Source organism: Tenrec ecaudatus, chromosome 3 (genome assembly GCF_050624435.1).
Source record: "Tenrec ecaudatus isolate mTenEca1 chromosome 3, mTenEca1.hap1, whole genome shotgun sequence".
Classification (NCBI taxonomy): domain Eukaryota; kingdom Metazoa; phylum Chordata; class Mammalia; order Afrosoricida; family Tenrecidae; genus Tenrec; species Tenrec ecaudatus.
In genome coordinates, this window is record NC_134532.1 from 149777593 (window position 1) to 149804865 (window position 27273).

General features: G+C 41.6%; 1 protein-coding gene across 1 annotated transcript in view; it reads left to right on the forward strand.

Annotated features, from left to right (window-relative positions):
- BTC (betacellulin) overlaps window positions 1-27273 on the forward strand; it is a 53722-nt gene that overhangs the window by 11428 nt on the left and 15021 nt on the right. Inside the window, exons 2-3 of the mRNA XM_075544205.1 lie at window positions 10506-10604; window positions 26391-26508. Of these exons, the coding sequence (XP_075400320.1) occupies window positions 10506-10604; window positions 26391-26508 (217 nt within the window). The remainder of the gene's footprint in view (window positions 1-10505; window positions 10605-26390; window positions 26509-27273) is intronic.

Below are 27273 nucleotides of genomic sequence, written 5' to 3' on the forward strand. Positions count from 1 at the left end.
TCTGCTCCTGCACATGGCTTTATTGATAAAGGTAAAAATACACTAATGTTAAGTTGGGTTGGCTTCCTCTAACTCATTTTCAGAGCCTAAATCCTGGGGCTTTTTCAGGTGAGGTAAACATCTGCTCTGTAACTGTCTGTTCTTTTCCATTCTTAAAGTTGGATAGCTCTTACCTCTGAGGTTATGGGGCAGAGGTTGTAGGGTCACTGGATCCAGAAGTCAATCCATGATTTTTCCGTACTTCCTGCTTGAATAATTCCCACTTGATAACAAATTGTCCTTTTTCTTTGGTTTCTTTGCCTTCCCTCTTTGAATATTATGGAAATTCAGTGAGCCTAGAACTTTCCATTTAAAATGTTACCATATCTACCTGCCTGGTCTGGTCTTAACATAATGGAATGGGAATCAAAAAATTTAAGTTTAAATAACCAATGATTTCTAAGAAATTGGCTCTAGGTTATTCTAGAATGCCGATTCACTTTAGTCATTCTTGTCTCAGATTTGATAGTAGTAATGGTTTAAAAAATACAAGATTGATATACTGGCAAGGACATTATTGTGGTGTTGACAGCCTTCAGATGTAAGAGATCCTGTATGGCAGTTTGTTAAATTACTTCCTTATTTGGGCTTTAAAAATCTAGGATTGTGGACTGTTTTTATATTTGTTTGTTTTAAAGACACTGTTAAGCATCATTTCTTTCTTAAATACTAAATCTCATTTAAACACTTACATATTGTTTCCACCCCTTGGTCTAGAGTGGTACAGGAGAGAAAGATGGAGTTTGGATTTTACTCATCTGACTTTGAAAGGGCATAAACTATTTGCAAAAACTCTTAATTTTTTTTTGCTTCTGCTTCTCCTCCTAGTGAATCAAATACAAAGGTTTTCTTGTGTTTTTGTAAAAGAAGCAGTTTTCAAAGTGGCATGAGGAAGGGACCTTGGAAAATCCTTGTTGGCCTACCACATCACTCTCCATGAGAGTCCAATGTGTAAAATCCTTACTTTCTTGAGACGTAACATTGCACAAGTGCTAACGTTCCTTTAACTGCTTCCCTTGTTTCTGTTCTTCGGCTCTTCACCAGGTTGCCTCTCTTTGGGGACTTGGAGGTATCCTCACCCTCTCTGGGGACACGAGCTCTATCCTCTGTACTCATGCAGAGACAGCAGTTGAGGAAGTTAGCTTCTATGGGGTACATTCTGTCCACTGGGAAATGTCCACTTATGTTAAGTGATTCCGGAAGATAAATTCTTCCTTGGTTCTTTCTTCGGTGAGCTTTTTCAAGATGCAGAGCTCCTTTGAACCCTTGAGCGTCCCCTACCTGAGTAACCATACCTTTGGAGCATGTATGTTCAGGTGGCTCATGAACTCAGGGTGATGACCATGTATACACACACACCTCATGACTTTGTCTCTTCTTTGACTTCATTTTCTTTCCCCGTATTCTCACAGTCCCGTACTTGCATCTCCCTAATAAATGGGCAACTTTTTAATTGGTACCTTAGGCGCTGATTTCTTGTAGACCCAGGGTGCTACACCTGATTTTAGAGTCTTTCTCTTGAATGAAGTGATTCCTCTTCTAACAGGTCTGCTTTGAAAACAAATCTATTTAAAATGGAACATGTCTTAAGGAATTATGGTTTTCTTGCGGGATGTTAGTGTGAGGACACTGGATTGCGGGAGAAGAACTAGGGGATAGTGAGCCACGAGGCCAGGAATGAAGGAAAGAATTAAGGGCAAAAGGGAGGACAAAAGAAAAGGGGGAGGAAAGAATGGAAAATAAGATGAATTTTAACAGACAGAAAGGACACTAATGCCACATTTCACCTGCTTTATAATTGTTGTCTCTTCCAGCCACAATCCAGGGTCAATCACTAGTTTTTTTCCAACTCCAAGTTAGACTTGTTCAGTGTTTTAGATTTATAAAACACTGTTTGCATAGTCAATTTTCTATTTTTTTCTTTTGAGCAGCAAGCAGTCAGTGGAAGGAAATTCCCAAGCGCTTACAGCTTTTACTCTATGAGATTGCTTAAATGTTTAACATTTTTATTAACAATCTTTACTCTTTACAAGTGGGGGATATGTCTTATAAGTAACTTGATCGTTGGATCTTACAATATAAGATCTTACTTTCTCTGCTGTATTTGTGTCATTGAATCATTTAACCAACTAACTGATGCAGTATTCCCGAATGACATATATGGTTTGCTGTGTCACAGTCCAGGACTGTGCTGGAAATACAAAGAACCCCACATGGAGAGGATGTGCCCTGTTTCTGTCCATCAACTGAGGCATATTTACGTCTAGTCCATTAAAAACACTGGAAAGAACCCCAGTTTTACTTTACAAATCCGACTAAACCAGCGTGTACACTGGTACAGATAAGAACTCTAGACACATGGAACCCAGGACAGAAAACTCCTCAGGCACAATAATGGGAGTAGAGATACCATAAGGGTAGGGGAAGGAGGGGGCAGAAGAGGGGAATCGATATATAAACATCCCCACCCCCACCCCCACCGAAGGGGGATGAACAACAGAAACATGGATGAAGGAAGGTATTGGATGGTGTAAGATATGAAAATAATAACAATTTATAATTTATCAAGGGTTCTCGAGAGTGGGAGAATGGGGCAGGAAGGAAAAAAGGGGAGGTGATACTAAGGGCCCAAGTAAAAATAAAATGTTTTGAAAATGATGATGGCAACATATGTACAAATGTTTTTGATACAATTGATATATGGATTGTTATAAGTGCTGTAAAAGAACCCCTCCCCCCAACAAAAATAGTAAAAAAAGTAGCACGTGGAAGACAAAAATACAATTTCATCTAGTACATATTAGCAACAGTGCAGACATGCAGTATATAGATAGATGCATGTGTATTTATTTTTAATAGTTGCATAATAAACATTTTACATATAAACGACATCACCTTACAAATAAAGAAATTTTCCAATATCACATTAATGATAGCATAACCTAATTAATTAGAAATACCTTTTCTTTTTTTTTTTTTAATTTCAGGTCTCACAGCTGCTGTTTTCTTGAGTATCTACTATTTATAGGAACTACCCAGGTTAAAATTGCATAATGTCTTAATTTTCCTTTTTTAAAACATAGCTAAACCTTTACAGTAGCCAAGCATGTTAGGTACAGCTTACAGATTGAAGTCTTAAAGCTCAGTGGTTGAATAACTTAGTCATAATCACATCTGTAACAACTCAGTGCTATTGAGTCTTAGCTAGCAACTGAAGAGTAGACCCAGGATTCAAATCCAGTTCCATTTAACCCAAAACCTATCTTTTCCTATTAATCTATGTAATTTTCCACTAGTATAACTAAGTGTTCAGGGTTTTGTCTATCAAATGGTCTTCTAATTTCTGCTGGTCTGCATAGGTTTATAAATTCGCCTTTGGTTTACATTTAGAATTGCTAATGGGACCGGCACACTAACCAAATCCACTGCCATCAAGTTACTTGAACTCAGAGTGACCCTAGAGGACAGAGGAGAACTGGCCCAGATCCTTGCCAAGTCGGTACCTTTTACAGAAGCGGACTCTTCAAGAGTGACGGTGCATTCAACCCATTGATCTCTTGGTTAGCTGCTGGGGACTTTAACACGCTACTATCATGGGCCCTCAAGGAACACAAAGTGGAATTCAAATCCTAAATTAAATTGATACGATATGACAAGAATTCAGTGGTTTCAGCAATCACAAGTACAATTTGCAATGCATCTAAGCTGATGCAATGTAGAGAGGTAAATGAACATTGTGCAATAGTGTTAAATTTCTTTTAAAAAATGCAGCTGGCTCTGAAAGTGGAAAAGCCAGCTCAAAGATGAGGCAAATACACATACATGGTGTTTTGGTTGCTCACATGTGATCGTTTTAAATAGTTGACCCAGCTGGAGTACTCCTTACCTCAGCCTTAGCACTGGCTTCGAGACGTGTCACGCTCCTTGTCAGGCTGTCTTTGAATGCTTGTATTGTTCCCATGGCTTCATTTCCCACATTGGCTGACACAGATCATACTTTTTGTAGTTTTCAGCTTGAAAATTCACAGAGTGCAGAAAAGTAAATGGAACTTTAACTCATTGAGTAGAACTGTTTTTCCCCTCTTTCTTTCACATTGAGTGAAATTGTTATTTAGAAACTAGATGTAGAAATAGACACTCGATAGATAGATAGAAATTGTTCTTTAAAAACTAGATGTAGAAATAGACACCCGTTGCTTAACAAGTACAACTAACTCTGTTGTATTGCATTTTGTTTTTATTGCTGTACTGCACCTGAGAAATTCTGCATGGTGGTATGGGTCATAGATTGAATGGAAGGATTAGAAAGCAACAAGACGAGAGATCGGAATGCTAGGGGAACTATCACACATTAACATGCAAAGGGGCCCTGGTAGTGGAGTGGGTTACATGTTAGGCTGGTAACGTCAAGGTCTGCAGTCTGAATCCACCAGCTACTCTGCGGGAGAAACATGAGGCTTTCTACGTCAGAAACCCATAGGGGCACTTCTACTTGGTCCTGTAGAATCAACTTGATGGTAGCGAGTTTGTTTTGAGTTTTTAGTAATGTAAATACCATCTGGCTAAGTAAACAGCAAAACTTAAATAATACAGAACAACAACAAAAGGAATAAATAGACCCATAACTATATTCCTTTTCAACAAACAACACATGATGCTTAGAAGTTTCATTTTAGTATAAGCAAAATAATTCTCACATTTAATGTGTCAGTTCTAAAGGGGCCAACACATTCCGGGGCTGCGTGCCTACTCTGTGGGCTCAGAGCTCCTCTCCATTTTGTCTTTGAAGAACGTGTGAGTGACCCTGTAGTCCCACCTTCATGTGGGGGAGGATGACGAGGCTGAGGAGGAAGGGTCTTGAAGGCTGCTGGTAAAATCTGCTCCCAAGAAACAGGAGAAGAGAGTGCCTTTCAGGGAGACTTGGTATCGATGTTGCTTTGTGCCACCATTAGGCCCAGCTCCTAGCAACCTTGTACAGAAGAATGGAGCACTATCTGCTTTATGCCAGGGCCACACTTTGTTATGTCCGAGCCACTGTTGCAACCACGCTGTCAGTTCATAGAATTGAGGGTCTTCTTCTTCTCACTGACTCGCTATAAAACGTGATGTTCCGGGGACTGGTCTCTCTAAAGGATGGGAGATGAAGTCTTATTTCCTCACATATAAGGAGCATTCGGGTTGTACTTCCTCCAAGGTCGATTTGTTTGTTCTGTCAGTTCATAGTACTTTCAATTATTTTTTTGACAACACCGTAATTCAAAGGCATCCATTCTTCTCATGGCTTGTTATTCACTCTGTTCTATCATATACCACATTCTCTATTTCTTCATGATCTCACATTTCATTGCCATGACCACACAGAACTCACAAACAACAGTCATAATTAAGGGATTTAATAAGGAGATCAACACGTCACAATGCAGGTGAGAAATGCTCAGAATATAGTTAGCTGCTCAGTCATGCAGACTACAAAGTGGCCACTTATAAATGTTCTGAAGTTATGTCACCCCAATGTTAGCCTCAACCAGAAGACATTCAGCTCTAACTCCGTGAGTCAGCAAGCCCGAACTCCTCGAGTTAAGTCCTCAGAGGTAGTTCACTGCACCAGCTAGCCTCCTGCCCCAAACACCCAGCTTCACTTGCCTTGCGGGCTGAGAAGACCACCACTCTGCCTCACACTCCTGCTTCGCTGCTGCTCCCGTGCACGTCTGCATGTCTGCTGCTGCTTCTCAGCCCTCTTCTGATGTCACCGCTATCTTCTTGATCAAAGGAGGAACCTTAGGGTCTTGTTCCACTCCTGTCTCTTGCTGGTAGTGAGATCACCTCTTCAGCTTCTGAGATGACTCTTTAAAAAAAATCATTTTATTGAGGGCTCGTACAATTCTTATCACAATCCCTCCATCCCTCCATCCATTGTGTCAAGCACATTTGTACATTTGTTGCCATCACCATTTTCAGAACATTTTCTTTCGACTTGAGCCCTTGATATCAGCTACTCATTCCCCCCCCTCCCTTCCCACTCTCCCCTCCCTCATGGACCCTTGATAATTTATAAATTATTATCTTTTTGTCATGTCTTACACTGTCTGACGTCTCTCTTCACCCACTTTTCTGTTGTCCGCCCCCCAGGGAGGAGGTTACATGTCGATCCTTGGAATCAGTTCCTCCTTTCTAACCCACCCTCCCTCCATCCTCCTGGTATCACCACTCTCAGCACTGGTCCTGAGGGGTTCATCCGTCCTGGAGTCCCTGTGTTTCCAGTTCCTATCTGTACCAGTGTACATCCTCCAGTCCAGCCGGCTTTGTAAAGTAGAAATGGGATCATGATAGTTGGTGGGGGACTGGGGGCGGGGTAGGGGAGGAGGGCAGGAGGAGGAGGCATTCAAGAACTAGACGAAAATTGTATGTTTCATTGTTACTTAGCAACTCTCTGTCAACCTCCCTATTTCTCTTTTTAATTCAAGGCTTGATATTTTCAATTGCCTTGTAAGCATTTGAAAATTGGATGATGAATAATGAAAAGCAAAAAATATTTGGTGCACTTGAGTTGTGGCCCAGGTGTAGAATAGTGAGCAGACTACAGACTGCTAGGAGAATGAATCGATTGCAGAGGGTGAGAGCAAAGGGGGCAGATCCTCAATGCGATGACTTGCCACCAGGCCTACAACCAGAGGCTTATACAGAGTTGTGAGTCCTGGTGGCATAGTGGTTGTTTGTTGTGCAGCTCACCCCATGAAGTTCAGTACCTCCAGTCACTTCCTGGGATAAAGAAGAACTTTCTACTTCCTCCCAGAAGAGTGACAGTCTCAGAACCTCCGAGGTCCAGTTCTACCCTCTCCCGTAGGCTCATAGGGTCACTATGAGTCGGAATTTATTTGATGGCAGCGGGGCTGGGCTTTGGGAAATGCAGGACAGGAGAGCATTTCATTCTGCTGTATTTCGGGCTGCTCAGCTTAGAAGTATCGGTGTCTGACAATGTGTCAGTCAGTGCTGTCCATGGGATTTTGAGTGGCGACTCTCTCAGAGCCGACAGCAAATTCCTTCCTAGTGGTCTGCGCTCAGTCGAGAAAGCTCTACTCAAACTTGTTCACTCTGGTGACCCTGCTGGTATTGGAAATTCCAATGATGCCGCTTTCCGGATGACAGAAACACACAAGCCACCACAGTATGCCGACTCCCATAAGCACGACGGTGAGGCTGGGGCAGGACCAAGCAGTCTTTCCTTCTGCATCCAGAGTCCCACTCAGCGACACCTAACACAACAAAAACAGCAACTTAAGTCAGAGCCGGCATGATTGCACCTACCAACACAGCAAACAAAGCTATGTAGGCAGTTATGCACATCACCCGTGCGTGCTTGCACACACGTCACATCACACCAACTTACAATCTTCCAGCCTTCTCTCATTTAAGAATAAGAGAGAGCTTCAAAAACGTTCATGGAAAAAGGGAATTGAAAGTGAATGGAATTTTCCCACTAATTTTTGAAGCCACCTTGTAGATGGATATGCTTATTAGTGCTTCATGATCATTTTTATGGCTGTGTAGCATTTCGTTACATGTTGATAAAAATATTTGAAATGTGATCCTTTGCTATTCGGTTTGTTCCAGCGTATAGTGATCTTATAGGACAAAATAGACCCAACCCTTGCTCCTCCGGCTGTGAGCTTCATGAAGCAGGCCGCTACAGTTTCCCCTGACGGGTGCAAACTGCTCCCTCCTGATGAGCAGCCCCATGATCAACGGTGACAGCTCCAGGTGTTTCATCGACCCTCTATTGTTAGGTACTTAGGTGATTTCTGAAGTTGCATTACTATAATCCATGCCACATTGAGCATTTTTGTAACTGTATCTTTTCATGTATCCTACATGTTTCCATTGGAGAAATCACCAGAAATGCAATGACTGAATTTAATTGGCTGTACTTTAAAAAATGTAATATCTTGCTTTCTCTATTAGTGCCAAACTGTCCTCCAGAGAAGTATTACTAATTTATTCCCTGTCGGTGGATTTGACTATTTCTCTTTGCTGTTCCAACATAAGTGAAACCTCTTTCATTAAAAGCGTAGACAAAAAAATGTATCTCTTCGCAAATACTTTTTGGAAAACTTGTTAACTTTTGAACTTGCTCGCTACATACTGCTTTGTGGGACTGCACTACGGCTTTGAATGGCTTTGAATTATTGTTCTTTGCTTGGAGCAAGGCCTACCCTCGCAGCTCTGGAGAAACTTGAAGCTAGAGCATATTCACCTGTGTGTTCCTGGATGCTCATGAATTGTTCAGGACGTGAATTGGATTGGACAGCATGCATAGTTTGGGCAGCAGTAGCTTGGTGTGTACATTTTGATACAGCAGTAAATAAGCAAATAAGTTGTTATAGTCCAGTCTTTTCTCATAACGAGCTATTTAGATTGACCATTGATCACAGGTCAGGCACTAGCTGGCACTGCCCGTGTATCTCGTTGGATTCTTCCAGGACTCCGAAGCACATTTTGGGATGAGAAAATGCAGACTGTAGGGTGGCAAGCACAGGTCCTGGACTCAGAGCCGGCTCATCTGAAAGCCATGTTAAGCTGTTCCACTGTTGTCCACCACAGGATGGTGATTTTGTAAAGGGTCCGTCTATGTCTGCCTCCCAGTGATCCCAGGTGATGAACCAGAAATGCCCATAGAGCTGCGTAGGCTCCGATCTTCATGGAATGAAACTTTCCCTTGTCAGGTCCCTAGGGCTCCTGATGGACACCTTTCCATGAGACCAACCACCAGGCTTCCTATTGGCTCAGACTCGGGTAACCTCCAGCGGTGTTACCTCACCTCACCTCACTTTACCCTGCCTCACCTCACCTCTTCTTTCCTTCTCCCTCTAATATCTAGTTCTCAGTCGCCGAGAAGGAAGCATATTGGATAATACCTGGGAAACCCTAGTCTGTGTGGAATGAAGAGGGCATATTGGCATGTGAGCTCATCATTCATTCACCTGCAAATTCATCTGTGCCTTTCCTTTGACTAAGAATTCAGCTCTACTTCATAGTCTGCTTTTATGATCATGCTTCACCAAAAGCTATGGTCAAGCCTCCTCTCTTGGTGTGTGCTGTTGTTGGTGGCTGCTCTTTTATTGACCTCAATTCACAATGACCCCATATCCAAGAGAACAAAACACCCCCAACCCAGCACCATCTCCTTGAGTTTTTGTGGACTGGAATATTATGTCCCATAGAGCTTTTACTGGTTTGTTTTTGTGAGTAGATCGAGGCCATTGTTCCTAAATGTATCTTAGGTGGGAGGTTTGCTGAGACCTGTTCAACACCATGTTGTTGTTGTTGTTAGGTGCCATTGACTCAGTTCCTGTGCATAGACACCCTATGCACAACAGAACGAAGAAGCACTGCCCGGTCCTACACCATCATCACACAGGTTCCTATGCTTGAGCCCATTGTTGAAGTCACTGTGTCAATCCATCTCATTAGGAGTCTTCCTCTTTTTGTTTTGTCCCTGTACTTCAGCAAGCATGGCATTTTCTCCAGGGACTAGTCTCTCCTGACAACATCTACAAAGTAGGTGAGATGAACTATTGGCATCTTTGTCTCCTGGAGCATCCTGGGTGTATTTTTTGCAAGTCAGGTGTTTGGATTTTTTTGCAGTCCATTGTACTTGCAATATTCATTGCTAGCAGCATAATTCAAATGCATAGAATCTTCTTTGGTCTTCCTTCTTCAATGTCCAACTTTCACATGCATATGAAGTTATTAAAAAACCCTGGCTTCGGTCAGACCCATCTTAGTTCTCAAAGTAACAGCCTTGCTTTGCAACGCTTTAAAGAGGTCTTATGCAGTAGATTTACCCTGTGCAATGTGTCCATTGATCTCGTGACTGCTGTCTCCATGAGACTTGACTGTAGATCCAGGAAAGGCAAAATCCTTGACAACTTCAACCTTTTCTCCATTGATCATGACGCTCCTATTGGTCCAGTTATGAGAATTCTGGTCTTTACATTGATTGGTAATCCATACTGAAGGTTGTGATCTTCATCAGCCAGTGATTCAAGTCTTCCTTACTTTCAGCAAGCAAGGTTGTGTCATCTGCATTTCACAAGTTATTAATAAGTACTCCTCCAATCCTGGTGCAACATTCTTCCAACTTCTTTAATTATTTTCTCAGTTCAACACCATGGCAACATACAAGTCTTCATTGGCAGAGAGGTTGTAGCTGCCCATGAGGTCCACTGGTGGGCCATTGAAACTTGAAGGCCAAATTTTAACCACTGAACCAGTTATATGTAAATGATACTGGCTTGAGAAATCAGGGTGTAGCACTGAGCTGAAAAAATGATGAGAACATGCCGGCCTGTTAACCTCTTTGCATGCTGGGAGAGAATGACTTAAAATGGATTAGGTCTTTGAGAGAATCTTCTCATTATGCACCATTTCAAAATTTCATGTGTGTTTGCTTTGTTTTGAACTTGAAGGTCTCATGATCCTCCACTGTGTTGTGGCAGATGGGAACGCAACCAGGGGTCCAGAACCTGAAGATCCGCTCTGTGGAAATCCTGGAAAAACTTGTGCAGGTAATGCTTAATAAGAAATTCATTTATATAATATCAGCTTCATATTCAACCTTAGAAATGAAGCAGATTTTTCTGAGTGCTAATATTTTGGTAATAATAGTAATAATACAAAATATAATAATACATTGCATAGTTCCAATATACCAGGCATTGTGTAAGTGCTTACAAGCCCGTTGTCATTGAGTCAGTTCCAATGTATCATGATCATCTAGAGCAGAGCAGACCTTCCTCAAAGAAGTTTAGTTCCCAAAACTGTAAATCATTCCATTACGCTAGCTTCTCACATAAGTTCTGTGACCTAGGTTAATGTTTTTACTTTGTATCAAGGGGAGAAAGGTAAAAATGAGAAAAAGTGACACAAAAGTGATAATAATCAATGACCATAGCTGGCAAATGGTAAATCTGGGATTCAAACTCAGGTCTTTCTGATTTTAGTGCTTCCACGCTTCACCATAACGCTATTTTAAGTACAACAGATTCTAGCATGTGGTCTTTTGAATGGGACTTATGAAAAGTTGGCACAGTCTGTTCAGACTGAAATTATTTTTCTCTCTTCTGAAAGAGGAGCCTTGGTGGCTTGGTGGGTTACTTGGGCTGCAGGCTGCAAGGTCAGCTGTTTGAAACCATGAGCTGTTCTGTGAGCGAAAGATGAGATTTTCCGAAAGAGTTATAGCATTAGAAACCCATAGAGGTAGATCTTCCCTGACCTACAGGGTCAATGTGGGTCAGGACTGACTTAGATAGCAATAAGTAAGAAAACTCTTACACAGCAGTAAGTGTTGGAGGGAATTTGAAAAAAAAAAAAACGAGGAAAAGGCAACAGTTTTGCATATATTAATTTGGGGATACTTGAGTTAGTGTTTTCCAAGTTAATCTAAAGAAGGGTTGACTTCATTGAAGGGTTGGATGTAAATGTTTTGGAGTTGCGGGTCCATGCAGCCACAGTGTGTCAACTCTGCTATTGTAGCACCAAATGGGTATGAAACCAGGCAACAGGCCCCCAAAGACCTCGGTACCATAATTTATTGGCCTCTGGTCTAAGGTCCCATTTGGCATATGCATATTATATAGTCTCTCTACTCCTGTACAGAGTACTCTGTAAGGTTACTATGAGTTGGAATCGACTCAGTGACAGTTGTGTTTATGTGCTGCGTTTTAGTCTTCTTCTAAGGTTATTTATGGTTTAAAAGACCACAAAACAGAACATAGGCCATCTTAAAGTAGGGTGGAGTGGAGAAGAACATCGTGTGTTCGCTGGAAAATTCTCAGAGCTGCCCTATGACAATATGGTGATTCCATGTTAAGTGCTCTTTTTGAATATCCTAAAGATATTGTAACTGAGCCAGGAACATGTTGGGAAAATGACCGGGAGGTGAGTCATCAGTTCCAGCCCAATCATCTTCTTTCTTCCTTCCCACTAGTAAGTGGTCTGGAAGTGCTCTCAGACTGTAAAACACAATGGTGTCTCGGGGCATGCTTTGTGGCCCTAGTCACCTATATAGGAAGGAGAACAAGGCCACCTTTAAATGCGTATGTATTTTTTCTCCAGTCTGGTTTTAAATATCTTAAATCAGTGGTTCTCAACCTTCCTATCACTGTGACCCTTTAATACAGTTCCTCATGCTGTGGTTACACCCAACCATAAAATTATTTTCATTGCTATTTTATAACTGTAATTTTGCTACTGTTATGAATCTGGACTCTCCTGTGAAAGGGTCATTCGATCCCCAAAGGAGTCACAACCCACAGGTTGAGAACCAGTGTCTTAAATAAAAGAGGTTATCATACTTGCCTTGGAAGATTATACCATCATCCACAGATTAATAGTGTTCAAAAATCTTTTCCATTTTCCTAAGTGTATATTCTAATTTTTGCATGCTACAAATGAATAGATTTTAAAATGTTTCTCTCCAATGCCCTTGGACAAAAAATAAATCTAAGGAAATCTCCAAAGAAAACAATAATCAGGGCTCAACCCCAAGCATTTTTATCTCTCAACACCATTCTGCTTCCTGCACCAGTGCCTACACCTTTGAGAACTGTACACACAGGAGGAAGACCTTCACATCTTTGCATTTCCCACAGTAGCTCTGCGTCGTGTGGGGCCTCTCACTCTGCCCCAGTGTGCCACTTGCATGGTGAGCCCTTGCCTCATGCTAATGTCCCAGAGGGTGTGCAGACGCTAGAATACAATGCATAGCTTTTATTTCTTTCAATTAGAAAAAGCCGCAACAGGTAACACATAGCTTTAGGATTTAATGGCAATACTTGCTTTTGCACCGTTAACATATTCTTATGCCCTTACATTCATCTTCAGGTGAATTCAGATCACCAATAACGAAGTAATGGTATTTCTGTTCATTCAGTAGAACCTGTAATTGTCAAAGAATGGAGAAGTATACCTTCCTTTTTGGACAGAGCTCCCAAATCTCATTTTTAATGTGTTTTGTACTTCCTGTAGAAAGCCAAATATATTATTCTGTAATTCGTTTTTACCCATCATTATTACTTCAATTTTGCTTAATTATGCATTTCTACATTTCAAAATCTTACGGATATTTTAGTAAAATAGTTTGATACAACTGTTACTACATTAAAAATCATTGCAATAATAATTTGGTGGAGGACCAAAGTTAGTTTAAATGCTAAAATAATAATTTGATATCATAACAAATGTTTGATTTTCTCTATATACTATATAGATGTTAATTTATTTTGGTAAATTTTTGATATTTTCTCTCAAATTATTTTTTCTAGTTTTGAAAATTGTTCTAGAGGTTGAAAGAAAATAGGCTAAATCATAACTATAATTTAGTGGCCTATTTTTAAAGGCAATTCCAAAGATGTCAAATTCCATTGATTTTGAAAATGCTAATGAAGACAATTTTAAATCTCAACTCTTGAGCTTTCAAACTTTTCTGGTAGTACGAGTAGTGTTATGTTACTATGCTTATCTTTTCACCCTGTTGTTGGTACATGCCATCAAGTCAATTTTGACCCAATGCTCAACAAAATGAAATTATTCCCTGGTCCTGCAGCATCCACACAATTGTTCTTATGCTTGAGCGCATTGTTGCAGCCAAAATGTCAACCTATCTCCTTGAGGGCATTCCTTTTTTTCTTTCCCCTTCACTTACTAAGCATGGTGTCCTTCTCCGAGGACTGGTCTCGCCTGGCATCATGTCCAAAACACATGAGACAAAATCTTACCCTCCCTGCTTCTAAGGAGCCCCCTCCAGTCACACTCCCAAGACAGTTTTACTTTCCCTTTTATCCATCTATGGTATTTTCATTATTCTTCTCCAACACCACAATTCAAATGCATCGATTCTTCTTCAGTCTTCCTTATCAGTATCCAACTTTGGTCTTCCTTATTCACTATCATTTTTCAATATCCAAGTGAAAACACCATGGCTTGGGTCAGGTACACCTTCGTTCCCAAACTAACATCTTTGCTTTCCAACACTCTAAAAAGACTTGTGCAGCAGATTTACCCAATACCATACACCTCTTGATCTCTTGAATGCTGTTTCTATGAGTGTTGATTATGGATCCAAGAAAGACAAAATCCTGGACAACTTCAACCTTTTCTCCAGGACTTGACTGTCAGTTTGTCAATTTGGTAGCTTATGTGTTGTTGTGATTCTGGAAGCGATATCACTGGTATTTCAAATGCCAGCAGGTTCACCCAAAGGAAATAGGTTTGAGCAGCGCTTCCAGACCAAGAGCAGATGATGGCGAAGGACTCAGCTGTACCCTTTAGTGGAAGTAGCTGCTGAAAACTTATGCATAGCTTCTCTTCACACGAGCAGGCTACAGCAATAACGTTGACAGACACCAAGTGAAAGCAATTGAAGGACTCTGTTGAACATATTTAAACTTGACTTCTAGATGAGCCTGCTCTTATGTGACGGCTTCATTTTAATTCCTTGACCTCTTTGAAAAGTCCCCTTTATCCTCCACTCCCTCCACGCGATTCTGTTCATTTTCTTTCTTCTTTTGTCCTTCCTTTGATGTTTGGCTTTAGTACACGCTTATTCCTCTGGAGCGTGGCCGCCTAAACAACAATGGTGCTTTTAATCAAAGAGGTAACACCTATCGTTTGTCACACTCCCACACCGTGCCAAGTAGTGTTGTGTTTTACGTATACGAATTCAGTGGATCCTGGGGTGCTCTCAGTATCCTCCTTTTCAGATTTCGAAGAAACTGAGGCAAAAGAAATTAAGTAACTTGTGTATGTTCCCATAGTAGGCAGAATAATCTGACATGAATTCCAACAGGCACACTTCAATATGTGCGCTATTAATCACACTGCTAAGCTGCATAGTAACAGGTGGGAAATAAAAATGCCAAAATTTCAAGGAAATCATTAGAAAAAAGTACTTCTTAGTAAGATGAAAAGAGTTAAAATAGGTTTGGAAAAGAAGAATTCACATAGAGCAGGAGCACTTTGTCAACACTGACTAGTGTACAGCTTTAAAAAAGATTCACATAAGCTCTTGAACATTAGTTTTGAACATGTAAAATGAAGATGTGAATTGAATGACCTTTAGATGTCTTTCCTGTGTCTAGATGCTTCTTTGACATTTGCGTACTGTTTCACTTTTAGTTTGATGGTTCCTACCTTAGTTGAGGTAGTCATTCATTCTAGCAATGCTTGTGATCACCTACTACGCATCAAACCCTGTGCTAGACGCCAACAATTCAACATCGAACAATGTAGTGATAGAGAGCCTTGCAGAACACAAGACTTTCAACTTTTACTCAGAGGGAGTTTTAATAATTTCACTCTGATTTCTATGTGCCAGCTAATATTAATGGAGGATAGGCAGGATCTGAGAGATATATTGGCAGTTTCTACTTTTAGCCTTGAGATAATGTTGAATTTAGACCAAAGCACTGGTGACAGATCACCTGTCTGCCAGTTTATCAAACTGTGGTGGCTTGGGTGTTGCTCATAGTTCCACTACTAGCAGGGTTACCCTCTTTGGTCAGGCTCCAGTGAACCTTCAAGCACCTATTTCTGGAAATCCAACCAGTGAAAACCCTATTGAATATTATCTGATATAAAACTGGAAGATGAGCCCCTTATATTAGAGGGCACTCAAAATAGACAATAGCCATGACAATGAATTGAGAATACCAAACAATCGTGAACATGGCATGTTACCAGGTAACATTTTGTTCTGCTGTACAAGGGGCTGTCATGAGTCCACACCAACTCAACACAAGCTAATGATAGTGGTGTGATGCTGCCTATATTTGGATATGGCTAGTTAAGGTTTGCTGATGAATTGGGTGTTCAGTAAGATGCCAGGGGGGAGGGGGGACAGAGGGCACCTGGATGATTTTGAAATTTTTAGCCTGAATAACAGGAAGTAAGTGGAAATACCATTTGCTGAGATGGGGAAATAATAGATTTGAGAAGAAAAAAAATCAGGTGTTGTATTTTGGAACTGTTAAACTTAAATGCCAGTGATACAACCAAGTGGAGATATCCGTTGGACAGTTGGCATTGAGGAAGAGATTTGGGATAAAAGCATGCATTTGGGAATTGTTTCTACAAAGGACTTGCTTACAGTCAGGAGACTTGGTAAGATATGGGGGGTTGGGGTTTTGGAGGTGGAATGGGGGTAGGGGTAGGCAAAGATATGTAGAGACAAGATAAGTAAGTACTGAATCTGGGTGCACTGCAAAATTTGGTTGAGGGTGATGAGGAACCAGCAAAGGGGATGAACGTAGAAGGCATCAAGCATTTTGAAGATCATCGTGCAATCTTGAAAGACAAAAGGAAATAGATATTTTCTTTCTGTCCTATATGCTTTTGTTTGTCTCCAATGGTGAATAATTTAAACACACACAGGTACATGCACTCACTATCAACACCAGCTCACTTGGCTCTCAATGTTTCCTTTTCTACCTGTAAGGAGTCTAGAATAGGACCTTTCTAGCTGGAGGCCACCTCTGAAAGCCTAGAGGATTCTGAGGTATGTTAAACACCTGCTGGACTGACCTCATTAATGTTCTCGCAGAAGTATAAGCCAGGAGCACAGAAAAGGTTAGCAAGCACAGCTGTGGCACTTATTTCTTTTTCTATGTAAAATAAATCCCCTTTTCATTTTCAAGAAGAAGTAGCATTGAGTATAAGACAAACGGGAATCCTCAATTACAATAAATTTCCAAATTTTGCACATATTCAAGGGCACCGTGAATTTCCATTCCCCTGGCTCAGGGAGACAGTTGCAAAGATAAGAAGGAAATTAAATATATGGAACTTTCTTTCTCACCTTTTGACTTAAGAAGATTGTAAAATGAGGAGAGCCCTATTGGGAAGATGCCTGGATGCCAAGGAAAAGAATATTAAAACTTTAGGTTCTACTTCACAGATTATGAAGAAACTTTCCTCTAAACTGTTGCAACTACCTACAGTCTTCTCTGTGCACTTCCTGCCACATTTTTGGGTTAGACACCTGTGTGTAGACACCTGTGTGGAAGGATCCACTTATATGTGCTTCCCCTGATCTCTCTCCTTGTTAACAATTATGGGTATTCTACTTTAAAATTAACCTTCTATTTGAAACCTCTTACATAGATATGCAAGACAGTCAGGGGTTGGGAGCACCATACAGTTATGCGCCTGCATTGTACAATGATGCTTGTAATGTTGCCTTAAAGTTGATTTCAGAATAGAGCTGCTGACAATAATATCTTTTGTAAGATCATGAGTATGGTTGGAATCAGTAATGGGAATACTAAAAAAAAAAAAGACACAAAATTCTAAGGTATCTGTTCCATAAAGTTTGAACCATAAGGCATCACAAAGCCCTTGTTTTGTCATTTGAACAAGGAGAAGATCATCATGTACAACAAGACCCGGGAACCACACTTGTACTTAAAAGATACCCAGACAAGCAAAAGTCACTGTCATGAAGTCAGCTCTGGTTTTCAGAGACCTCTGAGTGGTGGCACCAGCTAAAGAACTCACCACTTAATTGGAATCTTGGAGGTTAAAGTTCACCCCAATGCACCTCAGAAGAAAGGCCTGGCAAACTACTTCTGACAAATCAATCGTTGAGAACCTGTGGAGCATCCATCACATTCCACCACGTGTCTGTCAGCTTGTCATACTGCGGTGGCTTGTGTGTTGTGCTGGAAGCTATGCCGTTGGCATTTCACATGCCAGCAGGGCCACCCAAAGTGAATAAGTTTTCATCAGACTAAGAACAGACAACAATGAAGGACCCAACTCCCCACTTCGGAGGAAGGAGCCACTGAAAACGTTCTGCATAGCTTTGAAATACTGAAAGTGCAAACAAAGGGAGCAGCACATTGTGGGAGACAGTGCCAGGGGATGGGCTCCTCCAGTCCAAGGACACGTAAAATGTGGCTGAAGAGATGACTTCTCAGAGGGGAGCCGACCATGGTGACCAGAGACAACTAAAGCGTGTGAGAGTGGAGTCTTTGGGATCTTCATTTGCTGATGGGTAAAGAGAAACATGCAAAAAATCTTCTAATGATTGGAACTTGGAATGTATGAAATATGAATTTAGGAAACTTGAAAGTGGTCAAAAAAAGAAATGGAATGCATGATGATCAATATCCTAGGCATTAGAGAGCTGAAATGGACTGGGATTAGCCATTTTGAATCAGAAAATCTTCCAGGGATGAAACAATCAAGAGGAATGGTGTGGCATTTGTTGTTAAAAAGGATCTTGCTAAATCCACCACAAAGAACAATGTTGTCTGTGATTGGATAACTATCCGCGTTCAAGGAAATCCAATCAATACAACTATTTTTCAGTTTTACACCCCAATCACAAAAGCTAGTGAGGAAGAAATTGAAGAATTCTATCAAAGATTTTATTCTGAAATTGATCAAACATGCAATCAAGATGCATTGATAATTACCGGTGATTGGAAGGCAATAGTTGGAAACAAAGAGGGTGGAACAGTAGTTGGAAAATAAGGACTTGGTGATAGAAATGAGATTGAATAACAGAAGTTTTCGCAAAACCAATGACTTGTTCTTAGCAAATGCTTTTTTTTCAACAGCGCATGTGGCCTTCCCAAGATGGAACACACAGAAATCAAACTGACTACGTCTGTGAAAAGACACAATGGAGAAGTTCAACATCAGTAGCTAAAACCAGATGAGAGGCTGACTGTGGGACGGACCATCAGTGCTCATATGTAAGTTCAGCAGAAAGCTAAAGATACTGAAAACAAATCCACACGTGTCTAAATTCTACTGTGAGTCTATCTCATTTGACTGTTGAGAACATCTCAAGGAGCGACTTGATACATTGAGCACCAAGGACAGACAGAAGACCCAGTGAGCTGTGGGAGGACAGCAAGACCAGCATTCATGAAGACAGCGAAAAGGCCATTAAAAGACAAGGAAGACAGTAAAGATAAAAGCGATGTCAGGAGAGATTCTGAAATGTCCTCTCAATGTTAGAGTAGCGAAAGCAGAAGAAACTGAGGACGAGGAGCTGAATAGAAATTTTCAAAGGGTAGCTTGAGAAGACAAAGGCAAATATTATAGCAAACTGTGCAAGCACCTAGATTTAGACAAAGGAAAAGGGAAGAACACGCCCAGCACATCTGAAACTGAAAGAACTCAAGACAAAATTCAAGTCCTGAATTGTAATTTTAAAAGATTCCATAGTCAATTTATTGAATGAGGCAGGAAGCATCAAGAAAAGATGAAGAGATCAAAAGATGTATTGCATTAATTAAATCGACTGCCCAACGCCGCTTCAGAGCATCGAAGGGCAAGGATGTACTTGGCAGACTAAGGTGTACCTAACCCAAGCCATGGCATTCTCCATTGCATCCTGTACATTTGAAAGGTGGATATTGAATAAGGGAGATCTTAAGAATCGACGCATTTGAACTGTGATGCTGAAGGAGAATATTGAAAGAACTGTGGATTGTTAAATGGATGAACCAATCGGTCTTGGAAGAAGTATGGCCAGAGTGCTCCTCAGAGGCAAGGATGGCAAGTCTTCATCTTACAGATTTAGATGTATTATCAGGAAAGACCAGTTCCTGGAGAAGGAAATCATGTTTGGTCGAATGGAGGAGCGGTGAAAACGAGGAAGACCCTTGATGCATCAAAGGGCTCAGGCAAGGAATGGTTGTGACAATGGTGTGGGGCATCCGTGCTTGGTTCTGTCGTGCACAGGGCCGCTGTGGGTTGGAGCTGACTCGATGGCACCTAACAACAACACATGAATCACATTGGGCACAGTTCCATATTGAAATTAAGTCCCCTGGAATTACGGTTACTTGCCTTTGCTTTATTTAGTCCAGGTAAACTGATTACTTTTTGTCTTAAGAATATATGTATTGATTCCAAGCCAATGCAACCCCTGGTATTTCAGAGCAGCAGAAGATTGTTAATGGCTGATTTATTTATTTGTTGAATTAGATTGCCAAGTCTTTCTTCTGGAGCGCTGTTCAGGGGATTTAAACTTCCAACTGTTGACTACAAATGTTAACGACCTTTACCCCTTAGAGATACCTGCTTCTCATTTAACTACCCATAAGACCTAAAGAATCTATTCTTCCTGCCCACCTCTTGTGTAAGGTTTAGATTCAGGTGGTGACAATGATATAACTTTCAAAGTACCCTGGCGGCACAGTGGGCTCTGTGTTGAGCTGCTTAAAACCCGCTAGCTTCTCTTTGGGAGAAAGATGAAGCTGTCTGCATTGTAAATATGTACAATTCCACTGTGCCCCACAGGGGCTCTACGAGTCAAAATTGACCTCTTGCTAGTTGGTTTGATATTTGTTTGTTTGTTCATATAACATTCCATAAACCTAGTGGGCATTCCCTTAACTGGCTTTTAGAATCCTTGCAATAGACTAGTGTCCCATGAAGAGATTGAGTATTACTATCTGTAAACATAAAATCAAATTTTAAAAAAAACTATTGAAATTCAGTCAATTCTCAGTGTCCCTAAATAGACTTTCTACAGCTTTGTAAATCTTCATGGAAGCAAAGAGCATCATCTTTTCCCACGGAGGAACTCGTGGGTTTGAGTTGCCCACTGTGCTTAGCGGCCCAACGCTGGCCCAACAGCACTGCAGGGGCTTCTTACTCCCTATCTCCAACCCACTCCTTTCAGCCAATTCCAGCTCCTAGTGACCCGATGAAAGGGTGGAACTGCCCCTGTTGAGTTTTGAGACTATTGCTCTTTATAGGAGTAGAAAGCCCTTTATTTCTCCCTCAGAGCTGCTGGTGGTTTCAAACTGTTAACCTTGAGGTTAGCAACCCAACATGTAACCACTATTGCCATCAACTAATCAGTTTGTGCTACGTGGCCCCTGTAACATTTTGTCATGCTTTCTATGGAACAAACACACTCTGAAGGATGCTTTTGTTTGGGGCAAGTGGATTAGAAATAACAATAATCTTATCACAAATAATGACCAGGCCCATGTTGTGTGCATCTCTCTTCAGACGTGAATGAGATAGATTTGAACATGTAGGAACCACAAAAGTCTCTCTTGATGCTGGATGTGATGGAACTTAATTAACTTTTGCTGCTTCGTTTTGTGATGACATTATTTCTTTTTTCTTTTTCTTGATAAGCATCTCTGGAATGGGAGGGTAGGGTTCCTTGCCCTTATGTCACCAGGTCTCAAGATAGGCTTTGTGACTCTTCAAACGACAAATAATGTGACCCAGATGAACATAAGATGAAAAACCAGTGTAACTCTGGTTGTAGTTGGAAAGGGGAGAAAGCTGATGAGCTCCCATGCCCGGGAGAGAGGGAAAGAAGTTCCCATCTGTGTGGCTATGCCAGTTGCTATGATTTATCCTTCTTCCAGATCTCAAAATTCCACCGAGAACTCTCCAGATATTTTCTTCTTGGTAGCATGGAAAGATTTTCCAATCCAAATAATGCTGAAAATATTTAAAAGTATGCTTATTTGGCCAAGGAAGGGGCTCTGTGAGGAATCAAAACAGCCTGGCAGCCACGTCCTTGGCAGGGATTTGTGCAACTTGGGCCAACTGAGGCGGATCAAACCGCTGCACTGGGCAGTGGCTGGGGTCATACTCTATATGGTGCTTATTAAAAGGCTGGCTATATTGAAATGGGCACAGAAATGAGGCCAACCAGTCTAGTTTGGGCTAGAAGGCCACATGGCTTCTAATGTAAAGGAAGGGACACTTTGCAACGCAAGGCAAGCCTTTCTGGTCCACATGGGGCCTCTGACTAAATCTTTCTGCTGAGTCTCCTTGGTTCTCATGACTCTGGACCAGGCCCACATGTCTGCTTGCTTTATTATGTTCCTCCCTTCTTGCCATCAATATATTCCTTCTCCAATTACAATTTAAAGTGTTTGGTGTGTGTGTGTGCACCATTTACCATATGTCCTGTTACAGTTTGCCATCGATGACTAATCTAAAAGTTAGTGGTTGAACCCACCCAGCAGTACTGCAAAAGAAAGATATGGCAATCTACTTCCTAAGAAGAAATTCCACTCCAGAACATATGGGGTCCCATGATTTGGAATCAATGGGAAATAAACAGGAATTTCAAAAATGTAATTATTTGTGAATCAGTAAGTATCTTCATCGGCTCCCTTCTGGATTATACAAGTACGTATTTCAAACGTAAATACTGCGGGATTTACAGCTTTACCTTCCTCGCTCAGCCTGTGGGCCCCTTCGTGATTCTTCTCTGCCAGTGAAAGCTGCCTCCTATCCTCTGCACTTCCTGACTCGGTGCCTTTGTTCCTGACATTCTTCATAAATCAATTGCTTGCTCACCTTTGCCTAAAATGGAAAAGAGTCTCTTTGATGAGCTAGTGTGTTAGTCTGGGTAGTTTAGAGAAACAAATCCACAGAAACTCATATGTATAAGAGAGAGTTTCATATAAACGCTAAGTGCACACCAAGGAAACATCCCACCCAGTGCTGCCCAAGCCCACAAGTCCAACATTAACCCATATGTCTGACACCAACCCACAAAGTCCTCCTCCATCTCACAAAACACGTGCTATGACGCCGACTAAAGGAGGAAAGTTGAATCAGTGAGTGTGTAAGCATCTCAGCACTGGCAGGGGGTTCCACATGGCTGCTCCAGCACCCAGGGCTGCATCAGGGTAGGTCCATGTGGCTTATCCTCAGGATGTCTTGAAGGAAGTGAGCCTTGCCAGCTGAAGCAGGGAACTGGCTAAGGCAGCTGCACCCTGCTCCAACCATCACAAAGCAAGAGACTTGAGAACTTGAAAGGTGAGGCTCACGGAGCCATTTATCTCTCCACCCTTCAATTAACCTCACATGTGTTTATTGGCCAGGTTGGCACAATAAACTAAGTCAGCTAGGCACTAATTATGCCTATAGGGAGCCCTGGAGGCTTGATTTTCTCTTAAGATTGTCAACATCTTCAAGATTTTACAACCAACTAATTTATTGATACTTTTATTGTCCTAAGCAGTATGCTAGGGAGATTATATATATATATAATATGTTATATATAATATATATAGCACACATATGTTTTTAAAATTTAAAAACATACACATACATATATATTTTTAATTATGAAAGACCCCATTATATTTTAAAACACACATTGGCATATAATTCACACATCATACATTTCAATAAAAAGCTAACCAAACTCACTGGCATCGAGGTGATGCTGATGCATACTGATCCTTTAGGAAAGGGTCGAACTATAGTGCAGCTTCTCTGATAACAATGGCATTCCCATCCCTGGTCTATAAACATAGGGGATTCACTGGAGGCTTAATTCACATGGGGAATACCAAAAATGGATTTGGAACTTTCATTGTCATTCATAGTCTTCTGCAAAGCCGCTGTTCAGAATTTAAGCTTGAATGCCATTCCCTCCTGCAGATTTGGATTTTATTACTATAATCCTTGGATCACACAGGCTGGCATGCTTCTTCAGTGCAGGCTTGGATGTTGCTTCTTTTAACTGGCAGCTTGCTTTAAGACATACTTTTAACATTCCAGATGCTATTCTTTCTGGTAGGTGGACACCATCTGGTGTAGTCACCACAATGTTATAGTACCCTGTCTTCAGTAATCTCTTCACGAGGACAAGTATGGAGTAAGGCCATGTTCAATTGACTAATTGTTTTTAGATTAAAACTAGAATTAAGTACAAGTTCAAAATCTATTCCGATACATATGGTTAATGCATGTCCTGGGTTCATTTCAGAGAATCATTAGTATTTTATTGAAAAACACCGTGAATCATCCCTATGGGGCATATAGTAGTTCTATTCATATTATCATTAATTTAGACAGTTGCATAGATTTAAAACACTGTTGAAAAATGGAAAGTATGCATGTATAGGATAAAACTTTTGATGATGCTAAAAGACAGAAACATGACATAGAACCATGCCTGCTGGAGTAAAACTGTTGTAAAAAGTTAAATAGTATGAAAATAACACATTTATGGCCATCTTGAGTTGCCATTTATTGGGCACCCTCAAAGCAAAACTTTGAACCCAAATCCAGTGGCTTCCACATCCCTATCCTTGGGGTCTCAATGATCTACTTCGTTTCACACCAGGGTATTTCCGCCATGAGCCCAAGTTGGTAGTTGGTTGCTTCAGTGTGCTTCAGCTACGTTGAAGGCAGAACCTGGGCAGATTCCTCAGGCATGGCCTATGAAGGATAGTGTACACCTCAAGAAGCCTATAGAACATGGCCTGGGTCACCGAGGGCCGAATAAAAACTAGGTCAAAGGTGTCCAGGTAGGAACATAATACTGTGCATATTGTCCCACTGGGGGACCGTATACTTGATGTTGAGTATTTTTCCCAATGGCAGGCTGAGCCATCAACAGAAGTGTAGTGGCCACCTCTGAGATAAACACACTCTTAAAAGATAAACATATATCTCTTTTTAGGTGGATGTTTTCATCTTTGGGTTGTTGTTATTGTCAAGTTGGCTCCGACTCATGGTGACTCTTACGCACAACAGAGTGAAATCCTGCTTGATTCGGCACTCTCCTCACCAGTGTCCGTGTGTCCGAGCCCATTGTTAGAGCCATGGAAGCCAGTGTCAGCCCACCCTGTCAGTAGGTCTGGCAATGGAGTCACCAACTGAAACCGGGGCTGCTGGCTGCTTAGCAACATTCTGCCACTCGCAGCGACTCCGTGCAGTGACCGGGCACCACAGGAATTTGCTTCACAAACATCATTCAAAGCCATCTGAGAGTCCTCCTTGTGGTGGCCCTAAGATGACACACACCCATTTCATAATACTATTTAGAAAGTTGTGTAGCCATTGCTATTAGCAACTGAGTTTTGAATGCAATGGCAATGCTGAGTGCTAAGTCAAACTGAATGGGAAATGCCCTTCTGAAGTGACCATAGTTTGGTGTCTGGTTCCCAAGGTGTCTGAGGCCCACACACTGCTATTAGATCATGAACATGGAAAGTCAAGTCCTGGGCAGGGCCTGACTACTTAGTGTTTTCTCTGGGTGTGGGCACACACTAGCTGTGAATCAACAGATGAAGCCACTAGCTAGTATTTCTGCACTGTTTCTCGCGATCCTCTTTGTTTATTGAGCCTGTTTCTATGTGCATGATGGAGAGTTGTTAGGCCTTATCGTCTCCAGGTGAGAAGTTGAGAAAGTATGTCCCTAAGAAGGTAAGACAAGGAAGTGAGTGTAAGATGGACATCCAGGACATGCTGCTTCTAGTTTTCCCTCTGTCTTTTGGGCCCAGGCAAAGCATCCCTTGAGCGAGACAGGCCCCATTCATACAGCTGTGACTACCTGGCCCACGGGGTGAGAGTGAACGGCAGATAGCTGCTGACCAGCCCACAGGCCCAAGATGTCAGAGGACAGCATCCAAGAGCTTGGCATCTGGTGCAAGATGACTGAGTTTGAGTTCCTGTTCTGCCACATACTGTTGTGTAACCTTGGAGGGTTCATTCACCTCTGTGTATAGGGCAGAAGGAAAGGGACACAGGCTGTCTGAGCACTGTTGTTAAAGGCCCCTGGCTCACAGCAGCCCTGTGTGTTCTGCCCCAGGAGGCTTCTTCTTCACATGGAAGCAGATTGCCTGGCAGGGTCACTGGGTGAGTTTGAACCATCAACCTTAGAGTTAGTATCCAATTGCAAACCCATATCTGACACACAAGTAAGTGCTACAGTTAGAAAATAATAGAAAGGAAAATATGAAAACAAGATAAAATCCTTCCATCTTCTCAATGCCATTAGCCGAATGCTGTGACAATCTTCCTGGTGAGAAACATTTTCTTTCTTATCATCCAAGGAGCAAGAAAACCAAACTCCTGGCCATCAAGTGTATTCTGAGACTCTGCAGAACAGAGCAGAACAACCTGGGTGCGTTTCTAAGGCTTTGTGGAAGTAGAAAGCCTCATCTTTCTCCCGAGCAGTGGCTAGTACTATTGAACTGCTGATCTTGCAGTTAGCAGCCCAACACACAACCCACTACACCACCAAGGTTCTTTCTCTTACCATGCCTGCGGTTTATTCTTTAACTCAGGCCAAGATTTCAGCAAGTTCGGCTTCAACAATACAAGGATGTGTATTTTAATTAATTAATTAAACCATGAAATGTTCTCACTGGTAACTTTCATTACTGATTCTTTACAGATATTTTAGGGTCACAAAAGTCCTTTATTCCTAATAAAGAGGCAAGGAGGAATGAGAGATTGGAATACATCCTACAAAATTCTGGCAGCGAAGGTCAGGAGATTCTATTTACAAATGTGTGCTTAAAATGAGTTGATTGAGCCTTTTCTAATTTTTTCAGTCACCACCACACAACCAAGGCGAAGAGGTCACTTCTCTCGGTGCCCCAAGCAATACAAGCATTACTGCATCAAAGGGAGATGCAGGTTCGTGGTGGCCGAGCAGGTACCCTCCTGTGTGTAAGTAGAGCTACCTGAGTGAGTGGGCAAAGGGGTACAGACTGAGCCCGGTTGGAGGCCTGACAAGGCTGGAAAGTCTGAGCTAACCATGCCATCTGTTGGGACACGTTCAGCCGGCCCTGCCCCCAGCTACTTGTTTAGGGGTCTACGTGCCAACCACTTAGGGAGAAAATGATGCATACTTTCCTCCTGAAACATGAGTGTGTGAGAGTCCAGAGCCACTTCCAGGCTGCCTGACACAAGCAACGCTCTGTCTGTCCAGCTTTCAGGATGCTTTTCCGCGCAAATGATCCCAGGTGGGGCAAATGGAAATGAGTTCTCTGGCATGCCTGACGTGGTCCGTAGTTAATGTAAATACGAGAACCATCTGCCAAGTCCAAAGCTGCTTTGGTAGCCTGTGAGTTCAGTGCAAGGAATGCAGCCAATTTATAAATAGAGATTAGCAGAGTTCCCGTTAGTACAGCAGGGAATTGGAAGAAAAGTTCTCTTTCCAACTCTCAGTAGATGAAGAGTCCAAGTTTAATCTTACTCAAGTGGGAACGATTCTTTCCCTTTTTTGTGATCATTTTTAATGTAGATTTTCTTCTAAAGAGATGTCCCTGGAAAGTGCTGTGAGACCTTTCCTCTTAGAGTGTTCTTTCAAGTACATTTTTGACCTAAAATCCACAGAAAGTTGACATTCTCTGCATGGTCCCCATTAGGTAGCTTTGCTCATAAGACTTTCAGAAAAGTGATTCTCAAGCCCATCATTGTAGACCATGACAA